Raw genomic sequence first — 22,312 nt, 5'->3', positions numbered from 1 at the left:
GTCTTGTTCTGTTGTTAAGGACAAAACTTAACTCTACCCACTGCTCAACTTTCCTCTTTATATCTTTCACAACATGGGATACAATCAAAACACTGTATAAAACGTGTGTTTGAAATAGAAAGGTCTGGAACAGGAGTATGTCTTGTTTATAATATTAAAAAGTGAGATGATCAGACACTTCATGGCAAAGACTGCTTTTGTGTTTGGAATACAGCAGGGAAGCAGCGTTTTCACATAACCAAACTTTGAAGTACTAAAGCCCACTATTGAGTTCCTCTTAAAAGCAGAAAGGGGAATCTTAAAAGAGTATAATGTGTGGCTCTGCAGACTTCACGGATGTTGGTTGCACACTGTGGGAATCTCATGTCCTCTTCATATGCTAAACTAGTCATGAAGGCTCAAGGCTGCTCTTGTAAACTCCCACGAGATGACGTGGGTTACTGGTACACACAGGGTGTTAATGACGTTTCCTGAGAAAGTGTGGATTTTGATCGGACTGAAAGAGAATGTTGTTTGGGAACCACTGGGAAATCTTTCTTTTTGTTATAATAAAACATTGGCATGGCAGAAGTTATAAGTGAAAACACACTTTACCAAATATTTGATTAAATAAATTGTAAATAATAATAAAAAGCAACATGACAAACATGGTGTGGTACCAGTGAGAGGTAGGCATTTTAAATAGTAATATTAATAGGTATAGGCTATATATATAATCGGGATTACAGCCTTGCGTCCAACAGATGGCACCATTTCAATCAGATTACATCTAATTATGGTCTACAAAACATTTTCACTTACTCCAGCCTTTGAATTGGATTTGTGTATATTTTCCTAATAAAATCCATATTAATGCTTGTATATGAGTCAAATACTATCGTCTAAAATGAACTGTCTTGAAAAAAGAAACAGTGTGGTTTTATTAATTCGATTGGAATTATAAATGATTTATGAAATGTCTGATTTATGATTTAATATGAAAATCGAGTAGAATTAAATGACAGGTTCTTGTTCCCTTTATTCTGAAGAAAGATTGACCACAAGAGAACGGTTCAGATGTATTGTGTAATATGTCACGATGATATCTGCTCAACAGACGGTATGTGATGAAATGCTCTTCAATGTGATGAAATGCAAAAAGACGCAAACAAGTTTATTTTATGTTTTATGACTCTGAGGGTGGAGATAATTAAGTAATATGGGCCAAACAAAATTCAAAATTGCTTTATTCAGTTTTAATCTGCTATCTCTACCCAAATGTTTGAGAAAATCGTTTAAAGAATATATAAAACAAGAAAATGTGAAAAAAAAAAAAAAGCCCAGACACGTCACATCTGATTTGCAACGGCAGAGTTTAAAGCTTTTAATTTGAGACTGATACAATTTTTACCGGCTATGACAGCGGGAAACTTTCCACCCAACAAGCACACACACTCACAGCGCTGGTTATTGTAGTTTAATTCTAAGCGCAGTGAATGGTAAGGGTGGATAAAGCAGCAGCATGAGAACTACAACCCCCATGACGAACAGAAACATGAGCGCGCTGAATGAGAGCATGAAGATTGGCGGGGGGATGATAGTAGGCGATGATGAGACGATCCTCTGATGAACGTGGGACGGTGAAGCATTTGATAATGCGGTCCTGCCTCGTATAGAATATTTTTTTTCTAAAGTTATTTAGCTCTGTATTTCTTAATTTTATTAACTGCTTTAACTCGCGGTTAGAAGAACCTTTTTTTTTTTTTTTACAGTTGCGTCTCTACAGCATTGCATCCTTGTTCCTGGCTTTCGACAGGTTCACCAGACAGGCTCGACTTCCTCATTGTGCCGATATGTATCGTCTGCAGTCACTGGCAGCTCGATCATTGATCGCCGGAGCTCTCGATCAGTGTACCCCCTTAATATCACTGACATCTCTTGCTGGGGTACGACACAAGTCTCAAGGTCCGTCCGTGGAGAAGCACGGCCAGATGCGCTTCCTCACAGCCGAGGCTAAAGCGGCTGCTGGGCGCCTCGACGGGAAGATGCGGGAGAGGACCCTGACTATGGACACTCTGAACCCGCAGGTGAAGGCTGTGGAGTACGCTGTGAGAGGACCTATTGTCATCAAAGCCGGAGAGATCGAGAGATACCTGGAGGAGGTGAGAAGATGTTTCATAGATTGCTGTTTCAATGCAGCATCCCAGAGCTAAATTACATGTTGGTAAATGTTTGCTTTTGGACACCCCACTAAAACAAAATAAAAATCTGACCATATGTTTGATTCCTGTTCACAGTTGTAACCAGTGCTAGAATAGTCATAATCGCTCAGGCAGACATAATAGAAAGTTGCATTCAATAAAGTTGATTTTTCTTTTTTTTTGTTTTTTTTGAGCCAGCGTTGGAATTTTATTATTATTATTTTTTTTGGTCACACATCAGACTACTTATTTGTTTAGTTATGATTTATGCGAGGCAGAGTAGTTTTAATAACGCATTCACAATAAAGATTTTAAGTATTATATCTACCAAACACGTTTGTTGAATTAATATTATTTTTAATATGCTTCAATTTCTGGATTTTTGACACATAACAATCGTTCAAATGATTAAACTGGTCATTCACACCAGTTATGTAGAAAACTGACATGAATTCCGAGCACTTTAATTTATAGTTGACAACACTTTGTATAATGTATAGTTCATACTTCAAATAGGTTTTGGTCACAAATTTGGCTTTTGGGATTGAATGGATTAAAGCAGTGGTCTCAAACTCAACTCCTGGAGGGCCACAGCTCTGCACTTCTTTGCTCCAATGGAGACCAATGGATGAAAGCTTTTTTTCTTTTTTTAAATTAAACACTGTAAAAAAAAAAATTGGATGAAAAATAAGTACTTGAATAACTTTTCAAACTTGCTCTAACATTAATTCTCCACTAGTTACTGAATGGATGTGAGGAAGTTCCCTTAGGGATATACTGTTTTTCATACCAAAAAGTGCTTTGTGGTTGGACGTAACATGCCAGGCGATCTGCCCTGCATGGCTTTTAGTGACGCATCTTTATTTTTTTCCCTTTCATTTCTTGTTATGTCCGTGAGAGTCGCTTTGAATAAAACCGTGTTCAGTCCACTTTCTGCCTTCCTTGCAGTGCCATTATCAAAACAGTGCAGCAAAGTGTCTGATTCCTGAGAAGGTGACCATTCAGCAGTAATGTTATCTAACTCTCTTTGCCGTGACATAGAAGTATGTTTGAGCATGCATGCTCCGCAATGACAGATGAGCACTTAGGAACGGAGCTTTATTTATAGCCCATGAACCGCTGCCTTCTAGACCTTTGACAAGGGCATGATCCCCCCCAGACCCTGATGCTCTCCTCATCTCATAACATGACCTTGATTGACTGTTCAACTTTGTGTTGCCCTTAGCCATGCCCTGAGCATGCGACTAGATGATACAAAATGTTCACAAAGCGGTTTGAGGACTACAATGATAAAAAACAACAACAACAAGTCAGTAGTTGGTCATGAAACTTACCCTGATTTAAAAGACAAAATGTTCTACAACTTAATTTCACAATATTAGTTTTATATATAGTTTTATAAAACTTTTATATTTTATATTTAGTTTTTTATGACTAAACCTAACTATGCAAGTCCAGACAAACATCTGCTTTCACTGCAACACTGGTAGACGTGATCTTTTTTTTCTACAGCTGTCTGGTGCATGCGAGGACAGGTCTATTTGAATCCTTTGCAATGTGGATTCTGGGGAAGACTTGTGGAGTTGTTCACATAATGGACTCCTCTTTTATTTCTTCTAGGGTGGTACAAAACCCTTCTCTGAAGTCATCAAAGCCAACATCGGTGATGCACATGCCATGGGACAACAGCCAATCACCTTTCTCAGACAGGTAACCAAAAATGCACTACTTATTCTTTCATCATAGTCAACTGTCTTTGTTTTGAATTAAGTTATTATAGCCTTACAATTTGCTATAAAAATGAAGATTAACTTGATTGATTTTCCAAATGCATGTCATAGACCTGATTGTGAAGAATTCAAAAATTACAGTACTTCAGTATTATTGCAACTTTAAATGAAGCACATTTTTCAGCTCATTTAGACTGTAAAAACATAGAACCTGTAAACAAAATCAGTGAGCGTTTTAGCATGAACACGTGTATTCAGGTTAATGAGAAGTCCAGTTTCTGCTCAATGTTGTATGGCATGAAATAAAAGCAGCTTTTGTTGACCACTCACAGTTTTGGAACACACTGCAAATTCCAGTTGAAGACCGTCTCTTATGATTGGCCTAGTTTATTCAGAGTTGATCTAGCCTTTCATTATGAACCGAACAAAGGCTTATGTGATGGCCTGAGAGAGCTTGTGAAATATGTTTTCTTGAGAGCCAACAGAATGCAGCTTTGCATGCTTGCAGGACAGTCGTAGTTACTGGTCAGTGTGGTCATATGATTCTTGAGCTCATGGCAACATTAAGGAAAATAGAGTAAAAAGAAAGCTGTCTTTTACCTGTATGGGTTATGGCTTGGAAACTTTGGGAGGGACTGGACTTCACCAGCCATCTGGTCCAGACTCTGTTATATTTTGGGAAAAAAGTTCTTGTTCAAATGACTGTTTCTCCCCTTCAGTGTGCAAAATGAATGAATGATCAATGGAACATTATGCTTATAAGTTACAATACATATAGAAATATTGCCAGAATAAATAGCAGTTTGTTGTGAATAATTATATCATTGATTGCTAATGGACCTTTAGTATTTAGATTTTAGTGGAAATACATGTGCATCGAGACCGTTGGACTGTATTTGCTCTAAAATCTTTTAAATTGCTCTCACTGACTACAGACGAATAAGAGTGTGTTTAATGTGTGTGTGTTAATCTGTGCAGGTGGTGGCTCTCTGTACATTCCCTGAGCTGATGGACAGCCCCAGTTTCCCAGAGGATGCCAAATGGAGAGCACGGCGTATCCTGCAGGGCTGCGGTGGACACAGTCTCGGTGTGTGCATTTGTTCCTCTGAGGATGTGTCTTTGAAACCGGTCAAGACCATATTATAAATCAAAATGTGAAACTCCGTTTACAGTGTAGCGATTGGAAACGATCCGTGATCTCCTGTTATTGCAGATCATGCAGTTCTCAGGAAGCTTGGGAACAATAGAGCTGTATCACCACACTGGGGTCCATTCAGTGTTTTGCTGCAGTAAGTGCTTTATGAGTGCTAACGCCTGTGATTCTGTCACAGGGTCATATAGTGCAAGCCCCGGCGTGGAGTGCATCCGCAAAGACATTGCTACGTACATAGAGCAGAGAGATGAAGGAGTTCCTTCAGACTGTGAAAACATTTACCTCACCACTGGGGCTAGTGATGGCATTATGGTAAGTCATTGTGTCTTTACAGTCAGTCAGAGAGTTGACCTGCAGTGCTAACAGAACCAAACTTTGTTTTAAAGACTATTCTACGGCTGCTGGTGTCTGGAAAAGATTCTTCTCGGACCGGTGTAATGATCCCCATCCCTCAGTACCCGCTTTACTCTGCTGCAATCTCTGAGATGGATGCGGTGCAGGTCAACTACTACTTAGATGAGGACAACTGCTGGGCCCTGGACATCAACGAACTTTACAGAGCTTATCAGGATGCCAAGCTGCACTGTCAGCCAAGAGTCGTTTGCATCATTAACCCTGGCAACCCTACTGGTAGGTATATCGTGAAGCTTATTCTTGTCCTCGAGTTTGTTTGGATCCAATAGCAGGTGTCCTGGAAAGAAGAGCATGTCCCTGTTATTCCCTCATGTTCTTTTTTCCAGTCATGATCCCTCCTGAGCGGGGACAGATGCTGATGAGATCTAAAATAACTTCCATAGGATTTCTTTAGCCAACATTCCAGGTCTTCTGAAGCTGATCGCTTTGTGTTGATGAATGGAAACTAGTTTAATCAATCATTTACTGAATGTTGCAATATGGAATGTAGAATATTTTAAAATATAGATTATTTTGTGTAGAATTAAAATTGGTCCGATATGTTTCGTGGTCTGCCCAAGCTTGTGCTGTCCTGTTTCTGGAGTGATGATGTGTGTTGTGATGCTGATGCAAGGTTTTTTGGGGGGCTGGACACTTCAGGTGGTTAAATGAAATCTGGATTGCTGAATGAGTCATCTATTTTTGATCTGCATTGATGGAAGAGAGAGACTATAAAAATCTATGTATGTGAGAATCACTGTATTAAATACGGCATGTTAAGATGCACTGCGCTAACATGTTGATGCTATATATATATATATATATATATATATATATATACATACATGTTAATATATTAATATATTTAATTATTTAATGTTTAGGTGAACTATCCCTTTTAATTCTGTCCTCTCTGTCCCTTCATCCCGTTTACTCTTTACAGGTCAGGTCCAGAGTAAAAAGTGCATTGAAGAAGTCCTACACTTTGCTTATGAAGAAAATCTCTTTGTTATGTCAGATGAGGTAATCTCAATATGTGCTCTTTTTGCATTTACCATTTGAATAAAAAAATAGTTGAGCTAGCTTTTAAACTTTATTTATTTATTTCTTTTACTTTTAATTAGCAATGATGCATTAAATTGACCAGGGTGACTGCAAAGACATTATGTAATGTTACAACAAGTTTCTATTTCAAATATATATTATTTTAAAAGTAGTTTTCATCAAAGATCTAAAAAAGTAAAAAAAAGTATCATGGTTTCCAGAAAAATATTATGCAACAATAATACTAGTAAGAAATGTTTCTTAAGCATTAAATCAGCATATTAGAACGATTTGTTTAAGACTGCTGATATCAGAGGAATAAATTGCATTTTAGATTTACATTCATGCGTTTTGCAGACGGTTTAATCCAAAGTGACTTGCATTGCATTTAAGGCATATTCTGCATCAGGTTAGGCATTCCCTGGCAATGAAGCCCAAAACCTTGACATTGTTAGCATCATACTCTAACTGACTGAGCTACAGGAATGCTTTTCATTTTAAAATATTATATTTTGTTTTATTATATTTAAGATTTTTTATATTTAAAAATGTATATTTTTAAATTTTAATACAATTACAGTTTTACTGTTTTTATAGTATTTTTCAATAACTTTGCTTTGCAATAAATGCTTTCATCAAACAAAAAGATCATCAAACAAAAATTGTAGCAACTACTAACTTTTCAACATTAGTGCGCATTTAAGCTTGAAACCGAAGTATTTAAATTTAAGCTTTTCAGAAGTATGTGTGCCTCAGTTGCCTGAATCTTGTTCTTATTGAACACATTTGACTCCCATACGACTATCATGTACCCAGTGTTGCTTTGCTCTGTTGCTGGCAGGTGTATCAGGACAATGTGTACACTCCTGACTGTCAGTTCCACTCCTTCAAGAAGGTGCTCTATGAGATGGGTCCCGAGTACTTCAACAGCGTGGAGCTCGCCTCCTTCCATTCCACTTCCAAAGGTTACACGGGAGAGTGAGTATTCCTGTCCTGAACCACTGCAGGGGAAAGCATGCGGCCTCCATGAGACCAGCTTTCTGAGACCCTTCACATGACAACCACAGTATCCTGAAACACATTTAGACATCATCTGGCTTTATAATTTGTGATTTTAAATAGATGTGATGTACAAATATCCGAAGTTGGCATTTGTAAGGATGTTTTAATGGCAGCTCAGTGTGCTGGGCTAAGGCATTGTTGTTCGTCTGGTTGTCCAAAAGACCAAAAGATTCCTCTGATATTTTATGTGGAATGTGGCCTGACTAGAATTGAGTGTTTTTCTGACAAAACCTCTAGTGAATTTGGCAGACTTGTCCAGCAAGTCTGAGACCACATGGTGACGTGTCCATGTCGATCCACAGATGTGGCTTCCGGGGTGGATATATGGAGGTGATCAACATGGATCCTGTGGTCAAGGCCCAGCTGGTCAAGCTTTTATCAGTGCGTCTGTGTCCCCCCTTGGCCGGCCAGGCTGCAATGGATGTGATAGTCAACCCTCCACGTCCAGACGAACACTCGTACAGACAGTTCCACCAGGTTAGTGTGTCTGTAACTCTCCAACTCTAAATGTTACGCATCGGTAACCTGTTATAACAGTATTAGTATGTTTGTGTTTGTTTGATCTCTTTCAGGAGAAATCCTCAGTGCTGGGTGCTTTAGCAGACAAAGCTAAACTAACTGAGCAGTTCCTGAATTCAGTTCCAGGAATCAAGTGTAATCCCGTCCAGGGGGCCATGTATGCCTTCCCACGAATCTTTATTCCTCCTAAGGCAGTGGAGGAAGCCAAGGCAAGTGCTCCTACCTCACCAACACTTGAGCTCTATGGTGGTGTTTTTTTTCTTGTATTGGGATCCACTAGTTTCATGGAACGCTACATTATTCACAGTAAACTGTGCAAACTTCCTTTGAACACCACTGATTTAAGTGCTATCTGGTTAAAAAGGATGTAACCAGTAGTATTAGTTTAGCACAGGTCAAACAGTCATCAAGAATTGAGTGAATCATTGCTTGCAGAATGCTAGTTTGCAAACGATAATGGCAGAAACTGCTCTTCTACTCGAATGAAATTGCTGTGTTTTGTTAATCAGAAAAAAAGAAAAGGCGAAAGTTAGAGATGCAAAGTGTGAGCTGGCACTGAGGTTGTGTGTCTGTGATTTTGTTCGGCAGGCTCTAGGAATGCAGCCGGACATGTTTTACTGTCTGAGATTGCTGGAGGAGACAGGAATCTGTGTTGTTCCTGGAAGTGGCTTTGGGCAGAAAGATGGAACGTATCATTTCAGGTAAAGTTGTTAATCAAACAAATCCAAATATTTTATTTATATATCAGGTGAATTTGTTTCAACCCATGACTTCCTGGAAGAACAGGATTTGAAATCTGCCATATTTTGTCTTTGGCACTTTTTTGGCCGAAAATGTTGTTTTCGCAGAAAAGCTGCGTTGAACGTGCTCATCACATTCTGTTTTTTTTTTTAAACCAGATTAATGAAATGGCTCAGAAAACTGAGAATTATTCACTTCCATTACCATTTAAATTATTGTGTGATGATATTGCTTTTTGATATTGTGTTTTATTATTTGATTTGCCTCTTTTTGTTTTAAAGTTTGGTCTGTTTGTCTTTGTTTCAGAATGACAATCCTGCCATCCATAGAGAAGCTGAAGGTACTTCTTGACAAAGTGCGAGATTTCCACATCAGTTTCCTGAAAGAGTGCTCTGCTCTGGAGTGAGATGACATCTGATCTGAAACAGAAGCTTGCGAGTTCAGCATTACTTGACAAACTAACACATTTAAACTGGAAAGCTAGTGTTAAGTCTAAAAATTCTAATTCTAGACATGATTTAATCAAGCAGTTGAAATTACAGCCTTGTTTACTAATATTTTCAGAAAATGGTTTCTGGATGAGTTTTACAGAAATAGCCATTTAGTCAGACATGTAACACTTGAATATTTCAGTTATGTTTGTACACATTGTCATTTTATAATTTTTTTTTTTTATTGAATTTGCCTTTAAATCATAACTTCTGCAGCATGGTTCATGGTACATAGACAACCTCTATATAACACGAGATTCTGCTAAAAGCATTATGAACAACTTTCCAAACCAGGAACTAAACTGTGACGGATGTTACTCACTTGAAAATAGCTCAACTGAAACTCTTTTGTAGCACCTTATATCAAAACCATTTGGCTGATGCAAATAGTTTTTTTTTTTCTTTGGTGCTGAGGGAGGGAAGCTGGTATGCTGTTGTGATGAACACTTGTTAAAGTTCTGGGAAGTTTACAAGAAGGGACTCTTTTAATGTTTGTGTTGCACTCATTCCCATGTAATGTATCTTAACATTTTATCTTCGAAAAAATTACTTTTACAAATTTAGACCCAAGTTAAGCTTCTGTGGAAGATTGTGGCCAAGATAATGATTTACTGTCTCTGACACTGTATGTTTTCAAGGCCAGTTGAAGCATGCATGGAGAAAGTGCTGTAATTGTTTACTGATGCCTTTTATTTCATTCTGTGTTGTAAGCTATTTTGAGCTATTAAACACAATGCTATTTGAATCAGTCCTGGGACCTGTACCATGAAGCTAGCTGAACAAACTCTGGGTTACAGGATTGGTTTCAAGCTGACAAAAGCAAACCAATCAGGCTTCGTAGATACCATGATGCTGATCATCTACTTTTTTCTGTCAGCTCAGACCTTGATCCTGAATTTGTGCATACTATATAAACTATAAGTATAATATAAATATAATACATACTATATAAACGTACACCCGAACATTGCAGAGTTATCCCGTGTCCCCTAGTGAATTTTGAATGCAGCTTCCAAGAGACTATTAGAAATAGACTAATAATATTTTACATGATTTGATTAAAACGTTTAGTGCGGCACATCATCAGCTGCTAAATTCAAATCTGCGATCGCGAGCGTTGCGCATTAAACCAATCACAGACGTTTCTGTTGAGATTGTGAATGCAACGGTAGGCTAACGGGAGAGTGTTTAAACTCACGATAGATTGAAGTCGATGGAAATTTGATTTGCTCGCTTTCTGTACAATGAAAGTGTTATCATTAGTAACTTAGTGTTTTATCAAATTCACATTAAATACAAAGTCAGTCGTATTCAAATATTTTGACATGGCACCCGCTGGTTTTATGCTCCGTCAATGTCCAAACTCAGTCCTGGAGGGCCGGTGTCCTGCAGGGTTGAGCTCGACAGCTTTAGAGACCCCCGGTGTAGGAGGACATCAGAGTACCATGAGAGCTCTAGAGATGCTTTCGAATCGCTCTCAATAATAACCAACTCTTTATTACCTTAGTTACAACATTCAGTGTATGGAAAATGACCATCGTGACAGAAATTCACACATTCATAAACTGTAAGAAGTTGATGATGATCATAATGACTATGCATCCGTTAGTAAGGAAGCTTGTAAATTAATTTCTCTATCCAATGCTGTCACGTCACGTGACAACAGAACGAATGATAGGTTAAAGCCCTTTAGACTTTTTTTAAACAAAGACAATATATATATATATATATATATATATATATATATATATATATATATATATATATATATATGTTTAAGAATATAAACACAGATATGTTGCCAGGATCAAGCTACAAACAATACAAAACTGTAATGCTAGAAGAAACAGAAAAGATTCATTCATTGTTTACCTTGTCTGACAAGTCTTCGGGTTTGATTCGTTCCTTCACCATAGACTGTATAAAAGGAGTTAGCCTGGCAACATATATGTGTTTATATTCTTAAGCATATATATATATATATATATATATATATATATATATAATTTTTTTTTTTTTTGTCTTTGTTTGAAAAAAGTCTAAAGGAACGAATCAAACCCGAACCCAGACAGCAAGCCAACATTGAATAAACATTGTTTTTCCATCTGAATCATCATTATGGTTGATATTGAAATTTCAATGCAAAATAAATGTTGAATCACCATTATCATATCGATGAAAACCTGATGTTATTAATGTTGATGGCAACAATATTGGAACAACATTGATCCATAGTTATCTTTATGATTGATTAAGAATTGATATTTGGTTACTGGGTGATCCCTGAATGTGTTGAAAAGTAATTGATTTATAGTGGACAGAGAAACGATGCGGTTGTTGAAAAGTCATCGAAATATAGTTGACCGGGAAATATGATAGAAAATGCATCGAAATATAGTTGACCAGGAAATATGATAGAAAATGCATCGAAATATAGTTGACCAGGAAATATGATAGAAAATGCATCGAAATATAGTTGACCAGGAAATATGATTGAAAATGCATCGAAATATTGTTGACCAGGAAATATGATTGAAAATGCATCGAAATATAGTTGACCAGGAAATATGATAGAAAATGCATCGAAATATAGTTGACCGGGAAATATGATAGAAAGTGCATCGAAATATAGTTGACCAGGAAATATGATTGAAAATGCATCGAAATATAGTTGACCGGGAAATATGATTGAAAATCCATCGATTTTTGGTTGACCGGGAGATCAACGGGTGGTATACCCAACGTACTGCACCGGACACAGCTCATTTCTGGACCCTTGGCACAAGCGTACAGGTAAGCTTGCTTAATGTTCGATATGAACCCAGACAGCACAGGCACGCGGTGTGTTTTTATACAGTCTGTGGGCAGCTGAAGAGACTGGCTCATTTTCAAATAATGTTACCGTTAACTTGTTTAGACAACGGTCACGGTAAATTAATGTTAAAGCCTTGCGTTTCCAGCAGTTTCTCGGAGTGAAAATGCAAAAGCGGTTTATTAAAGAGAAGTCCTGACTGCTTTATCGTCGTGTTTTTCACTCTTTTACAGGCTGCCAGAAAGAATCCGTCTCTATAGTGAGTGATTATTGAATGAGGCTGTACATTATAAATGTAATGTTTTAACTCGAGATGTTTGTTTGTGTGAATGCTGTGTGTGCGGTGAGTTCTGCGCGAGCGGGCCAGCGGGTAGCAGAGTTGCCATGGAAACGGGGCGTCAACACAAAAACCGTTACTGGCAAGCAGTAATCTCCGTCTCTCGCTGCGGTTTACGCTGTTTTAGGTAAGTTTAGTAGCTAAAATAACACAAATATGATATACAAATGTTTCTGACACGTTTCTTACCTGTTATTGACATGTTTCAATTAAATTTATTTTATAGAAATGGTTTAGTGTCTTCGAAAAAGTCCGTTAGCATCTATCTTAGCAGTTTTCAGGTAACGTTAACGTTAGGCTAATTTTGAGCTCTTGTTGATGAAACTCTGGGCTTTTCATCAAGTCGTCGTGTGTGTGAGATATTTTGATGGCTCTGTGAATGTTTTGCTGGTGATTTGTCAGTGTTTTTTTTTTTTTTTAGAAAAGGCTGATTTACTGAATCGATGACGTCACTTACACTGAGAGTGTAACGTTAATCGGCTGAAAACAAGTTCACATGAGTTTTGATATTTCATGATAAACAGATATTAATACAAATTGTTCTGTGATTTCAGGAGGACAGAAAGAAACTATACAGAACAAAGTGAAACTCCAAGATTTTTGAAAAGAAAATTGGTGAAATATATTCTGAAAAAGGCATATTAATGTATTTCATGAGCTTCTTCAGTAAATCTGTATTTCTAAGTCAGTATCTCCCTTCAGAAATGTGGCTGACGGGAGATACTGACTTAGAAATACAGGTGAACTCATGAAAGAAGCTCATGAAATACATTAATATGCCTTTTTCAGAATATATTTCACCAATTTTAAGAAGTCCCTGACATCAAAACGTAAGTCACACTCATCCTAAAATTAAAAATATAGATTCTGTTATTTTAAGATTATATTATTAGTAGTAGAATTTGTATATTACATATGTTATTATTGTTGTTATATATATTATTCTGTCTTTTATCTGCATTTTACCTCTGCTTTATCTTGTTTCCTTCTAATGAACCTGGAACTGAAGAGTAAATATTGTTGTCTCTGTGTCAGATGGCTTGTTTTGTTCCTGGACTCTTCAGTGATGATGAGCAGAGTCTGAGTGAACCTGCTGTCAGACAGTGAGTACCCTGAGTACCCTGGGGTTTCAGTCAGGGCCTTCAGTAAACAACTGAATCAAACAAAATCCTTAATGGTTAATAGTTACTAGTTAATATATTATTAATCACTTATAAATCATTGAAATGTCAACATCATACTATTATCTCAATAAACATTATAAATAATTTACAAAGCTTTCTGCACCCCCTAATCTATAAAGTGTAAACTACTCATCAGTTGTACTCATCGGCTTTTGGATGTTTGCGTCGCAAGTGATACAGCATTGTACTTGCACAACTATTGTACTTCATTTTAATACCCAAACCCAGACCTCTGACACGCTAGGCAAAAGTTCTACCACTGAAACATTTGAGCTGACAAACAGATATATTGTAGCTTAATATTCACTATAGGAAGAAAGTGCAGCATAAAAAATAGCATATTTTAGCATTAAAATCCCTTTAACATTTATGGTGATCTGAGAGGCCGGGGGAGTCCAGTTAATGGGGCGTAATTCATTAGCTTTAATGAGAATTGTATATTTTATAGGCCTACATTAAAGTGTATTTCGTTTTTTATATTTTACATTTATTTCTTGAATGCTACTATTACATCAACTGTAGCTGAAAAGAATAAACCACTTTATATTTTATTTGTATATTATGTTGTTTATATTCTTTGTTTTTATATTTTTAATAAAAGATTGGTTACCTGAGTACATATGTATAAAGTACAGTCACACTGCATGATTGTGAATTTTAATTGCTGTTTTTAACAGAGATTTTTGTCTTTTCTGTTCTTTTACAGATCACTATTGCACACCAAGTAAGCAAAACAAAATTTTTGATTTCATTTTATTTTATTTCTGCAAACAACTTGCACCACTTGCAATTGGTTTTCCAGCCCAAAACCTCATCAAAAACTGAATGCAACGGTTTTTGTCTATTGCTGAGTCCCAATTCGCATACTATCCGTCCTAAATAGTATGCGAAACTAGAATTAGTACGTCCCAAATCGTAGTATGTTGAAAATAGTATTCCAAAGATACCCGGATGGTCTACTATTTCCGGTTAGAATTCGAAGTGCAGATCAATGCACACTCTAAGTGCTAATATTGCCCACAACCCATTGCGTACGGGAGGGAGGAGCTTTGCGATGGCTTTGTGGTGATGTAAACATGGCAGCCGGGTGCAGCAGCGGAGATGCACCCTCAGCTTTTAAGTGTAAGAATTCAAATGTTTAACCCTAATTAAAGTTATATTTTATTTCGTTACACACATTGCACATGAACGTCAGAACCAGCCGCCTCACAAACGACCTGCGTTTGGTTCTACGACGACGCAGCTCTGCTTCTTCACTCCACAACTTGGTAGAAGCACACATAGTAAAATGTATTGTGAAAAAAAACGATGAGAAAAAATGATGGGAATAGTAAATAAAATTTTATTGGACATAAAGAATGAATGAAACGTTAACAGTTGTGGTGTGCGTAACTAGTCAACCACGTTGTCGTTCATGTTGCATGACGTCATCGAAGTATGTCCCAGAGCGTGCATACTCTTTTGCTACACACTCAAAAGTATGTACTTTTCCCTCACAAAAAAAGTACATACTTTTAGGTCGTAGTATAAGTAGGCGAATTGGGACTCAGCATATGATTATTTTATAACAAAAATCTTTTGTCTATGGTAACTCTAATCTACATTAACTATTTAATTAGTATCCAGTTATTTATATTAAATTTGTGGAGTTAACAACTACTTCTGAACCAATGAAATAATAAACATAAACATTTTTGAGTCAATTGGCCTCATACATTTTCCTTATGAAAGAGGTCACTGCAAGCTAATCCTTTTTGCCTCCCTTTAATTCGAATACATCCATGAACAGGCAGTTTTGAAAAGTGCTTTGAATATAGGGGAAATATGATCTAGCCTATAACACGAGGACTTATTGCCTTATCCGATCATTGAAAAATCATAGGCCTAGGCTACTGAATTTGTTCAAATATATGTTCTGTTTAACTTAAAGGCTATATTTGTTTTGCATTGTGATTTTATCTTCTGTTTTAGATGCTCTTACTCAGCAGATGGGGACAGCTACCATCACCCAATTTTCACCCAAAAGTGGCTGCGCTATGCGCCAGACCGGGACAGGAGGGACTGGACGACAACTTATGCAGGCATCAGATGACAATGAAGTGTAAATAAAGAGTAGAGAGGCTAATAAACAGGAATTTGATTTTAAATAGTGTGGTGTGTTCTGTGTTTTATACAAGATTTTAAATGTTCCATTAATTTTTAACATCCTGGCTGTAGATAAAGCAGGCTATTTAATTTATGGCATTACATTTAAAATTAACATTTTAAAACGATTGAAATTCCATTGAAATCACGTTGATCCTTGGTTCAGTTGAAATTTCAACATTGTTTCAATATTCCTGATAATTGAAATACCATTGAAATTCCATTGATCTATGGACAGAATTTCAACATTGTTTCAATATTAAATCAGGGTGCAAAATGATGTTGAATCAACATCAGAGTTCGATGTTGATTCAATGACTAAATGTTGACAACGGGATGTTGATTCAGCATAGTTTCAATGACTGTTTGCTCTCTGGGCGAAGACTTGTCAGACAAGGTAAACAATGAATGAATCTTTTCTGTTTCTTCTAGCATTACAGTTTTGTATTGTTTGTAGCTTGATCAATGTTTAAGTACTAGTACACATGTTAGGGAAGTAGCACGTAAAATTGTAATAAAATTTTGATCAAAATGACTCAAAAAGATTTGTTCATTTAGCTGAACGAGACTCAAAGGTTTGAGTCTGTAAATCTGTAAGTCTGATGTCAAACACTGATGAGAGGGGCCAGGGCAGTTATCATCTGTTTGAGAGCAGAGAATTCAACTTCTTTTTTTCTCCCAAGATTTGAATATACCGGTACCTTATTTTATGTACTTGCCTTTTTTTTTGTATAATTTAAATTTGGCTGGGTGGTTCATAACATTTTTTTCTGTGATGTGACAAACTCAGAAGACAATTAATCTTGCTTTACATGGACTTTAATTCTGCCTTGCATTATTTGAAATTAATCATTACTTAATATTAGGTGCCTTTATTCAAGCAATGAAACCAGTTTTACCTACATGCATTAGCATTTTTTAAAAATTGGCCTAGTGGTAACATTGTATATAGTATTTTGAATTGAATATTAAACTTAATGGAGACCGTTAAAGTGCATTGCATCAGTTTTGTATTTCTTTTAACAAGGATAATTGCTCTAGTGTATTTGTCTTATGTTTGCCAAACAAATTTTTTTTAGCACTGCATTCAGATAAAAAGAACATACAAAAATAAAAAAAATAATTTTAAAAAGCACTGAAATAAAATGCTATGTATTAGTAAATGTTCATGTCTACATTAAAAGCAGTTGAAGACTTTAGTCCATATAGCCATTACAGGTAACGTGTACTGCCTTCTGGTGTTCTTCAGAGCCAATAGAACTGCTGTGATACAGTCCTTTAAAATCCCCAAAAACTTTGGCTCCAACACAGGAAGTATGAGGTAAAGCACGTGACAGTCCTAGGCAATCCAGATCATTTCAGGTCACAGGTGTTTCCTACACTACTCTGCTTTGTCGGTGCAGATATGACCCAACTGCAGTAACGTGAGCTTTTGGAATGGGTACATAATGTTATGTGTAAGCCTACACTACCATTCGACACATGGACCTGTCTGAAGTAAACACATTTCACATCTGTTGAGCTTTAGCATCTAAAAACATTCCAGAGTGAAAATGGTAAAACGCTGATAATATTGGATTGATCACAAGATTCAGTGAGCTAACATGCATAGTTTCATCTGTGATTGAAATGCAGGTCAATTGCATTTGATCCAGCTTGCTTTAGGTGACCGATGTACTGAATAGTCAGGATTGCTCAATGTTGGCATGGCACTAAAACTGTAAAAACTAGCTACCAAGCCCCAAATAAAGCAAACACTTGGATTATGTTGCGGAGATATCGAAGGACATTTTATTCAACAACTCAAACTTTTTCACAGAAGATATAGGCCTATAATAAAGGTGCTTTTTCCTCCACTCATTTCACTATGCATACCTCTCTCTTTCAATCAGTGAAGGGACCAAAGTGTTCAACATGCACCTGGATTGCTGACAAATAGGCAATTGATTTTATTTCAAAACAAAAAACACTCAAATGTGACAGCAGCTGATACAAAGCTTAAATGACAATCACTTATTTTATACAGGTTATAGTCTCTTGTTCCAATTAAAATACCAGAAGAAAGAAAGAAAAAAAAAAAAAATCTACAAATAAAATTAAGTGGTAAAAATTGCACACAGATACAAACAAACCTAAAAATGGATTGGTGATAATGTCCCATTTGTGTTTTGTTTTTGGATCTCTCAACTCCTCTTCAGTTAGGTCATTGCTCTCCAACAACAACAACAACAAAAAAGGTCTCAAGTCCAGGGCCAAAACGGTTTTAAATTAATTTAAATTTGTGAAATGACCAAAAAAACAAAAAAACAAAAAAAAGTTACAAAGTACTTAGCAATTACCCTTTTCTCTCTGAAGTGGGGTTGTCTCCAAAGGGCGCAGGGAGAGGATGAGGGGCAAGAAAGAGTCTCTAGATGCGGGATCATCTGTGCGTTTACTACAAGGGAATCGGGTGGAAAGGAATGGCTGTATGTAATTCTCATCTTTTAAGGCAGCCCGAATCGGATTAGAAACACACCGGTTTGTTGTGCAACTAGAACTTTTTTTAAATCCCCACTGTTGGAGCCGGACAGGATATTTGCTGTAGTGGGGTTTACTGATGGGCACACTGCACGCCAGGACCGTGATGTCCTCCTTCCTCATCTGAGCTGTCGTTGTATGCCTCACGGCGGTGACCACCAGAGGAGCTCTGGCTCACAAACTCCTCCAGGTCCACTTCCTCTGCATCTCCAGAGATGACTGGTGGATCGGCCCGTGTGGGCAACAAGTCCTCCAACTCCTGACAAAAAAAATAAATTTGTATTCTTTTCAGAAAAAAAATCAAAATAGATTTTGAACAATCTGAAGTAAGTAATTTTCATTTTCAATGTTTTTAATGCTTTTATGCTTAAAGCAGCAGTTGTTTCGTATAATACAGTAAAAACAGTAATGCATTTTTAAGTGCACATATTGGAGAAACAATATTTTTCTGGGATGGGAATATGTATATAAAAAAAAAAGTTAAAGGAAATCTGGATAAAGCACTGGAGCCCCTGAGCATGGCCCCTCTATAAAGGCCCTGATATACTTCAAATGAAAAATGAACTGATGACATCATTTCGAACATAATCAGTTGGAAACAGCGAAGCTGCACAAATATATCCGCACCTGTACGATCGCTAGTGGACAGGCTTTAAAGATTTAGAGAAAGCATTTGAGTCCTAGGAAGAAATGGCAATGAAGTTTGGTGTCGACGACCCGGAGTTATGCAAAAAACGACGTAAAGAAACATCCGAGTCAAGTTTTCTAAAGCCACGAAAAGAAAGAAAGGAAAGAGTAAAAGATATAAAGTAGCAAATACCAAATACATGTGTTTCAAATAAATGTTACAACATGCTGCTGTTGTTCTTTCAAAAGGCGGGTATATTTAAAGGGTATAGGTCTACAATAAATGAAACGCCAAACAAACATACGTTGATAAACATTTGTTTTATCAAAAAGTAAATCATGACACTACATAAAATATAAAAAGTACAAGAACAATGCATCCAGTTTTATAAAATAAATGAACACTAATAAAATAATTAACAAACTGACTCCAATATTTTTTGTTGGAAAGTTTGACAGTACACCGTTGCTCAGCCTTTTCCATTTTTTTTTTGCACAGAAATGAAGAATGACATACCAGAGTATATCAGAGCCTTAAGAGGTGTGTTCAGCTTTTGTAACATTATAACAGTCTTTACGGTCACCATCAAGTTAAGGAGTAACAAAACCGACAATATTGCTATGTTTACGGTGTTCAGATAACTGAGACTTGTTATAGCACTTATATCATTGCTCTCTTGTTGATTTTGATTGCTTCCTTTGTCCTCCATTTGTAAGTCGCTTTGGATAAAGGATCTGCTAAATGACTAAATGTAAATGATATTCTAATATAATATTCTTCAAAAACTTCAAATGTATGTTTCGTCTTACCAACAGCTTCTCTGGGCTTAACCAGTTGTTGTCTGGGAACTGCACGTCAAACTTGATGAACAGGTCCCCCTTCTCGAAGGGGTTACGGTACTGTGGCATGCCCTCTCCTCGAACAACTCTGACTGAACCTGTGAAGACAACACCATGATTTAGACCATGTGACAAAATCACGTACAACTCATTTCAAGAAGACTCACCTGGCTCGATGACTTTGCCAGCTGGGTATTTCACCACAATCTGTCTACCATCTAAGTGTTTCAGTGTGAAATGGAAACCACAAAGTGCTTCAACAAGGCCGATCTTATGGGTCATGTGCAAGTCGTTGCCTTCTCTTCTGAACGTCTGTTGAAAGTAAAAATAAAAATTTAGCTTTACAGAACATATTAGAGAGAAAAACAAAAACACACAAAAAAAAACAAAACAAAACTGATGCTTCTGTGATATCCCATATCAGCCCAAAACAGACATGACTCTCGCTGGACCTGGAGGGTGGGAGAGTTTGTCTATGAAGCTTCACGTAGACGTGTGTTACTCCACAGCGGTGACCACCCAAACAGGCTACAATAGTCCAAACCATGAGCACTTATAGGTGTACTGTAGTGATTCGGATTTAGACAAAAAGGTGGTTTGGTAGATGAATTTGTGTTGTACTCGCTCCTTATATACATTTAGCAAACTTGAACACAGAAAAAGTTAGTGTTGCTTTAATGTTTCACTTTTAAAACATGGACAAAATAACGGTATAGTACTGTATAGTCTCAGAAAAATTCCTAATAATCTAGTTTAAAGACATTTTCCCCAGATATGAAACTTGTTCACTTAATCCATGAAGTTTCTGATCCAACTAAACCTCTCTATCATAAGTGTTCCTGAACATTGACAAACCTCATGCTCTTTTTCCTGCAGGACCAGGACAATGTCTCCGGGTTCTTGTCCAGGTGCTTGGTCAGCCTCGCCGCCGAAGGTGATCTTCTGTCCGTGCTTCATACCTTTATCCACGTGCACTTCCAGAATCTTCACCTCTTTAATCACCTTCTTCCCCTCACACTTTTTGCAGCGATCCTTCTCACTGATCACCTCGCCTGGATCATGAAGAAACCAGCAGCGAATCTTACCTCCAGGTGAACACATGGCTGACATTCATGAAGTACAGTCAGACCCCAGTCCCTTACCTTCACCGTTACAATCAGTGCACACGGACTGCATCTGCTGGACCATGCCAGGAGCCAGCTGTCGGATCATGATGCGCATACCCCGCCCCCTGCAGGCCGTGCACTTCTGGACCGCACCAGACTTCCCGCCTTGACTGCAGAAACAGACAGAAAAACACTTCAGCCAGGGCAAGTTTCAAACTCTTTAAAAGCCACGATTTAACAAGAGAGTAACTTAAAATGTAAGCTTGTACTGAAATGATTGGGTGTGGTGAGAACACTTAAAATGCTCATTACAGAGATCATTCTCCTTAATTGTCCTGAAAACACCCATAATGCGAAACAAACCTTACTCACCCATTACAAGTGCTACACAGAACATTCTTGCTCAGCTGTAATTTGGTTGTTTTTCCATTGTACAAGTCTTCAAGAGACACCCTGTTGGGAAAAAAATAAACGTGTAAAATCTTCCAGAATATCATGATGCAACCCCAAATAAAACCATAGTGACATTTAAAGCTTCTTAAGATGATGATGCTATACATGTACTTGGCAACAGTGAGAGGATGAGGAAGGAAGTTAAAAAATAAAAGGGGTCATTATGACTTCTAAAGGGCAGCAGAGAACAGCATTTCTACACGCATGCATCTCTTTAACAGTGGAAGGCTGTGATTTCACATACTTCAGGGGGTGGACCATGTCTTCCCCTCTCCGCCGCGCTCCGTTCCTGCTCCGACCCTGTCCCCCCATGAAGCCGAAGAGACCGCCACCAAAGATATGGGAAAAGATGTCATCCATCCCGCCTCCTCCGCAGCCACCTTCTCGCAGACCCTGCTCCCCATAACGGTCGTACAAGTCCCTCTTCTCTGGGTTAGTCAGTACTTCATAAGCAAAGCTAATCTCTTTAAACTGGAAAAGGAGGGAAGGGATGATTCAATATTTGAAGAGAGGCATTAAGACAATACATATAACAGCATTAAATGGATTGTACACTCATAAATGAAAATTGTTATTAAATAAAGTTAATCTTTGAAACAAGTCATTTTAACCAAACTGATTTCAGTGCACCAAAACTTTGATGCTTAAAAAAAAAAAAAAAAAAAAAAAAAAAAAAAAAAGGCAAGATCATAGAAATCTAGTGGTTTTTTTTTTCTCGTGCAACAAGCATGTTTAACATTTCATGTGCTCCATGCATGCCCATCAGTATTTATATTTGAATAAGAGACCAAATTAAGTCTGTTCATCATATAGAGTGATTACTGCTTTTTAAAAAACTGGGTTAGACCTCTTGATTCACATGGGTTACTTTATGAGCCAGTTATGAACTTTTAAAGTGTCCGTTTTGGTGGAACTGACATGAAAATGTAGAGAAAGAAATATCTCCGGTTTTATTAAAAACATATTAAATAGTATTTT

The 22,312-nt window shown here is 37.3% G+C and overlaps 2 protein-coding genes and 1 long non-coding RNA gene across 3 annotated transcripts in view; 2 read left to right on the top strand and 1 right to left on the bottom strand.

The window, feature by feature from the left end:
• The first annotated feature begins 1,547 nt into the window (after nt 1-1,547).
• LOC128016736 (alanine aminotransferase 2) lies at nt 1,548-10,061 on the top strand. Its single transcript, XM_052601449.1, has 11 exons — nt 1,548-2,141; nt 3,801-3,890; nt 4,889-4,997; nt 5,242-5,375; nt 5,450-5,693; nt 6,400-6,479; nt 7,342-7,478; nt 7,865-8,039; nt 8,135-8,290; nt 8,670-8,782; nt 9,129-10,061. Exons 1-11 carry the CDS (start codon nt 1,833-1,835, stop codon nt 9,226-9,228), a joined length of 1,647 nt encoding a protein of 548 aa, XP_052457409.1. The 5' UTR covers nt 1,548-1,832; the 3' UTR covers nt 9,229-10,061.
• Nucleotides 10,062-13,177: 3,116 nt separating this feature from the next.
• Nucleotides 13,178-15,793, top strand: LOC128016743 (uncharacterized). The gene is made up of 4 exons (XR_008184271.1): nt 13,178-13,292; nt 13,498-13,565; nt 14,353-14,370; nt 15,618-15,793. It is a non-coding gene; the product is annotated as an uncharacterized LOC128016743 (long non-coding RNA).
• Nucleotides 15,794-17,554: 1,761 nt separating this feature from the next.
• LOC128016738 (dnaJ homolog subfamily A member 2) overlaps nt 17,555-22,312 on the bottom strand; it is a 6,014-nt gene continuing 1,256 nt past the window's right edge. The window contains exons 3-9 of the mRNA XM_052601451.1: nt 21,579-21,805; nt 21,254-21,334; nt 20,918-21,051; nt 20,631-20,827; nt 19,943-20,087; nt 19,746-19,873; nt 17,555-18,567 (exon numbers count right to left, since the gene is read on the bottom strand). Coding sequence (XP_052457411.1) covers nt 18,382-18,567; nt 19,746-19,873; nt 19,943-20,087; nt 20,631-20,827; nt 20,918-21,051; nt 21,254-21,334; nt 21,579-21,805 — 1,098 coding nt within the window. The 3' untranslated portion in view covers nt 17,555-18,381. The remainder of the gene's footprint in view (nt 18,568-19,745; nt 19,874-19,942; nt 20,088-20,630; nt 20,828-20,917; nt 21,052-21,253; nt 21,335-21,578; nt 21,806-22,312) is intronic.

Source organism: Carassius gibelio, chromosome A7 (genome assembly GCF_023724105.1).
Source record: "Carassius gibelio isolate Cgi1373 ecotype wild population from Czech Republic chromosome A7, carGib1.2-hapl.c, whole genome shotgun sequence".
Taxonomy (NCBI): domain Eukaryota; kingdom Metazoa; phylum Chordata; class Actinopteri; order Cypriniformes; family Cyprinidae; genus Carassius; species Carassius gibelio.
This window is presented reverse-complemented; position numbering and strand designations above follow the sequence as displayed.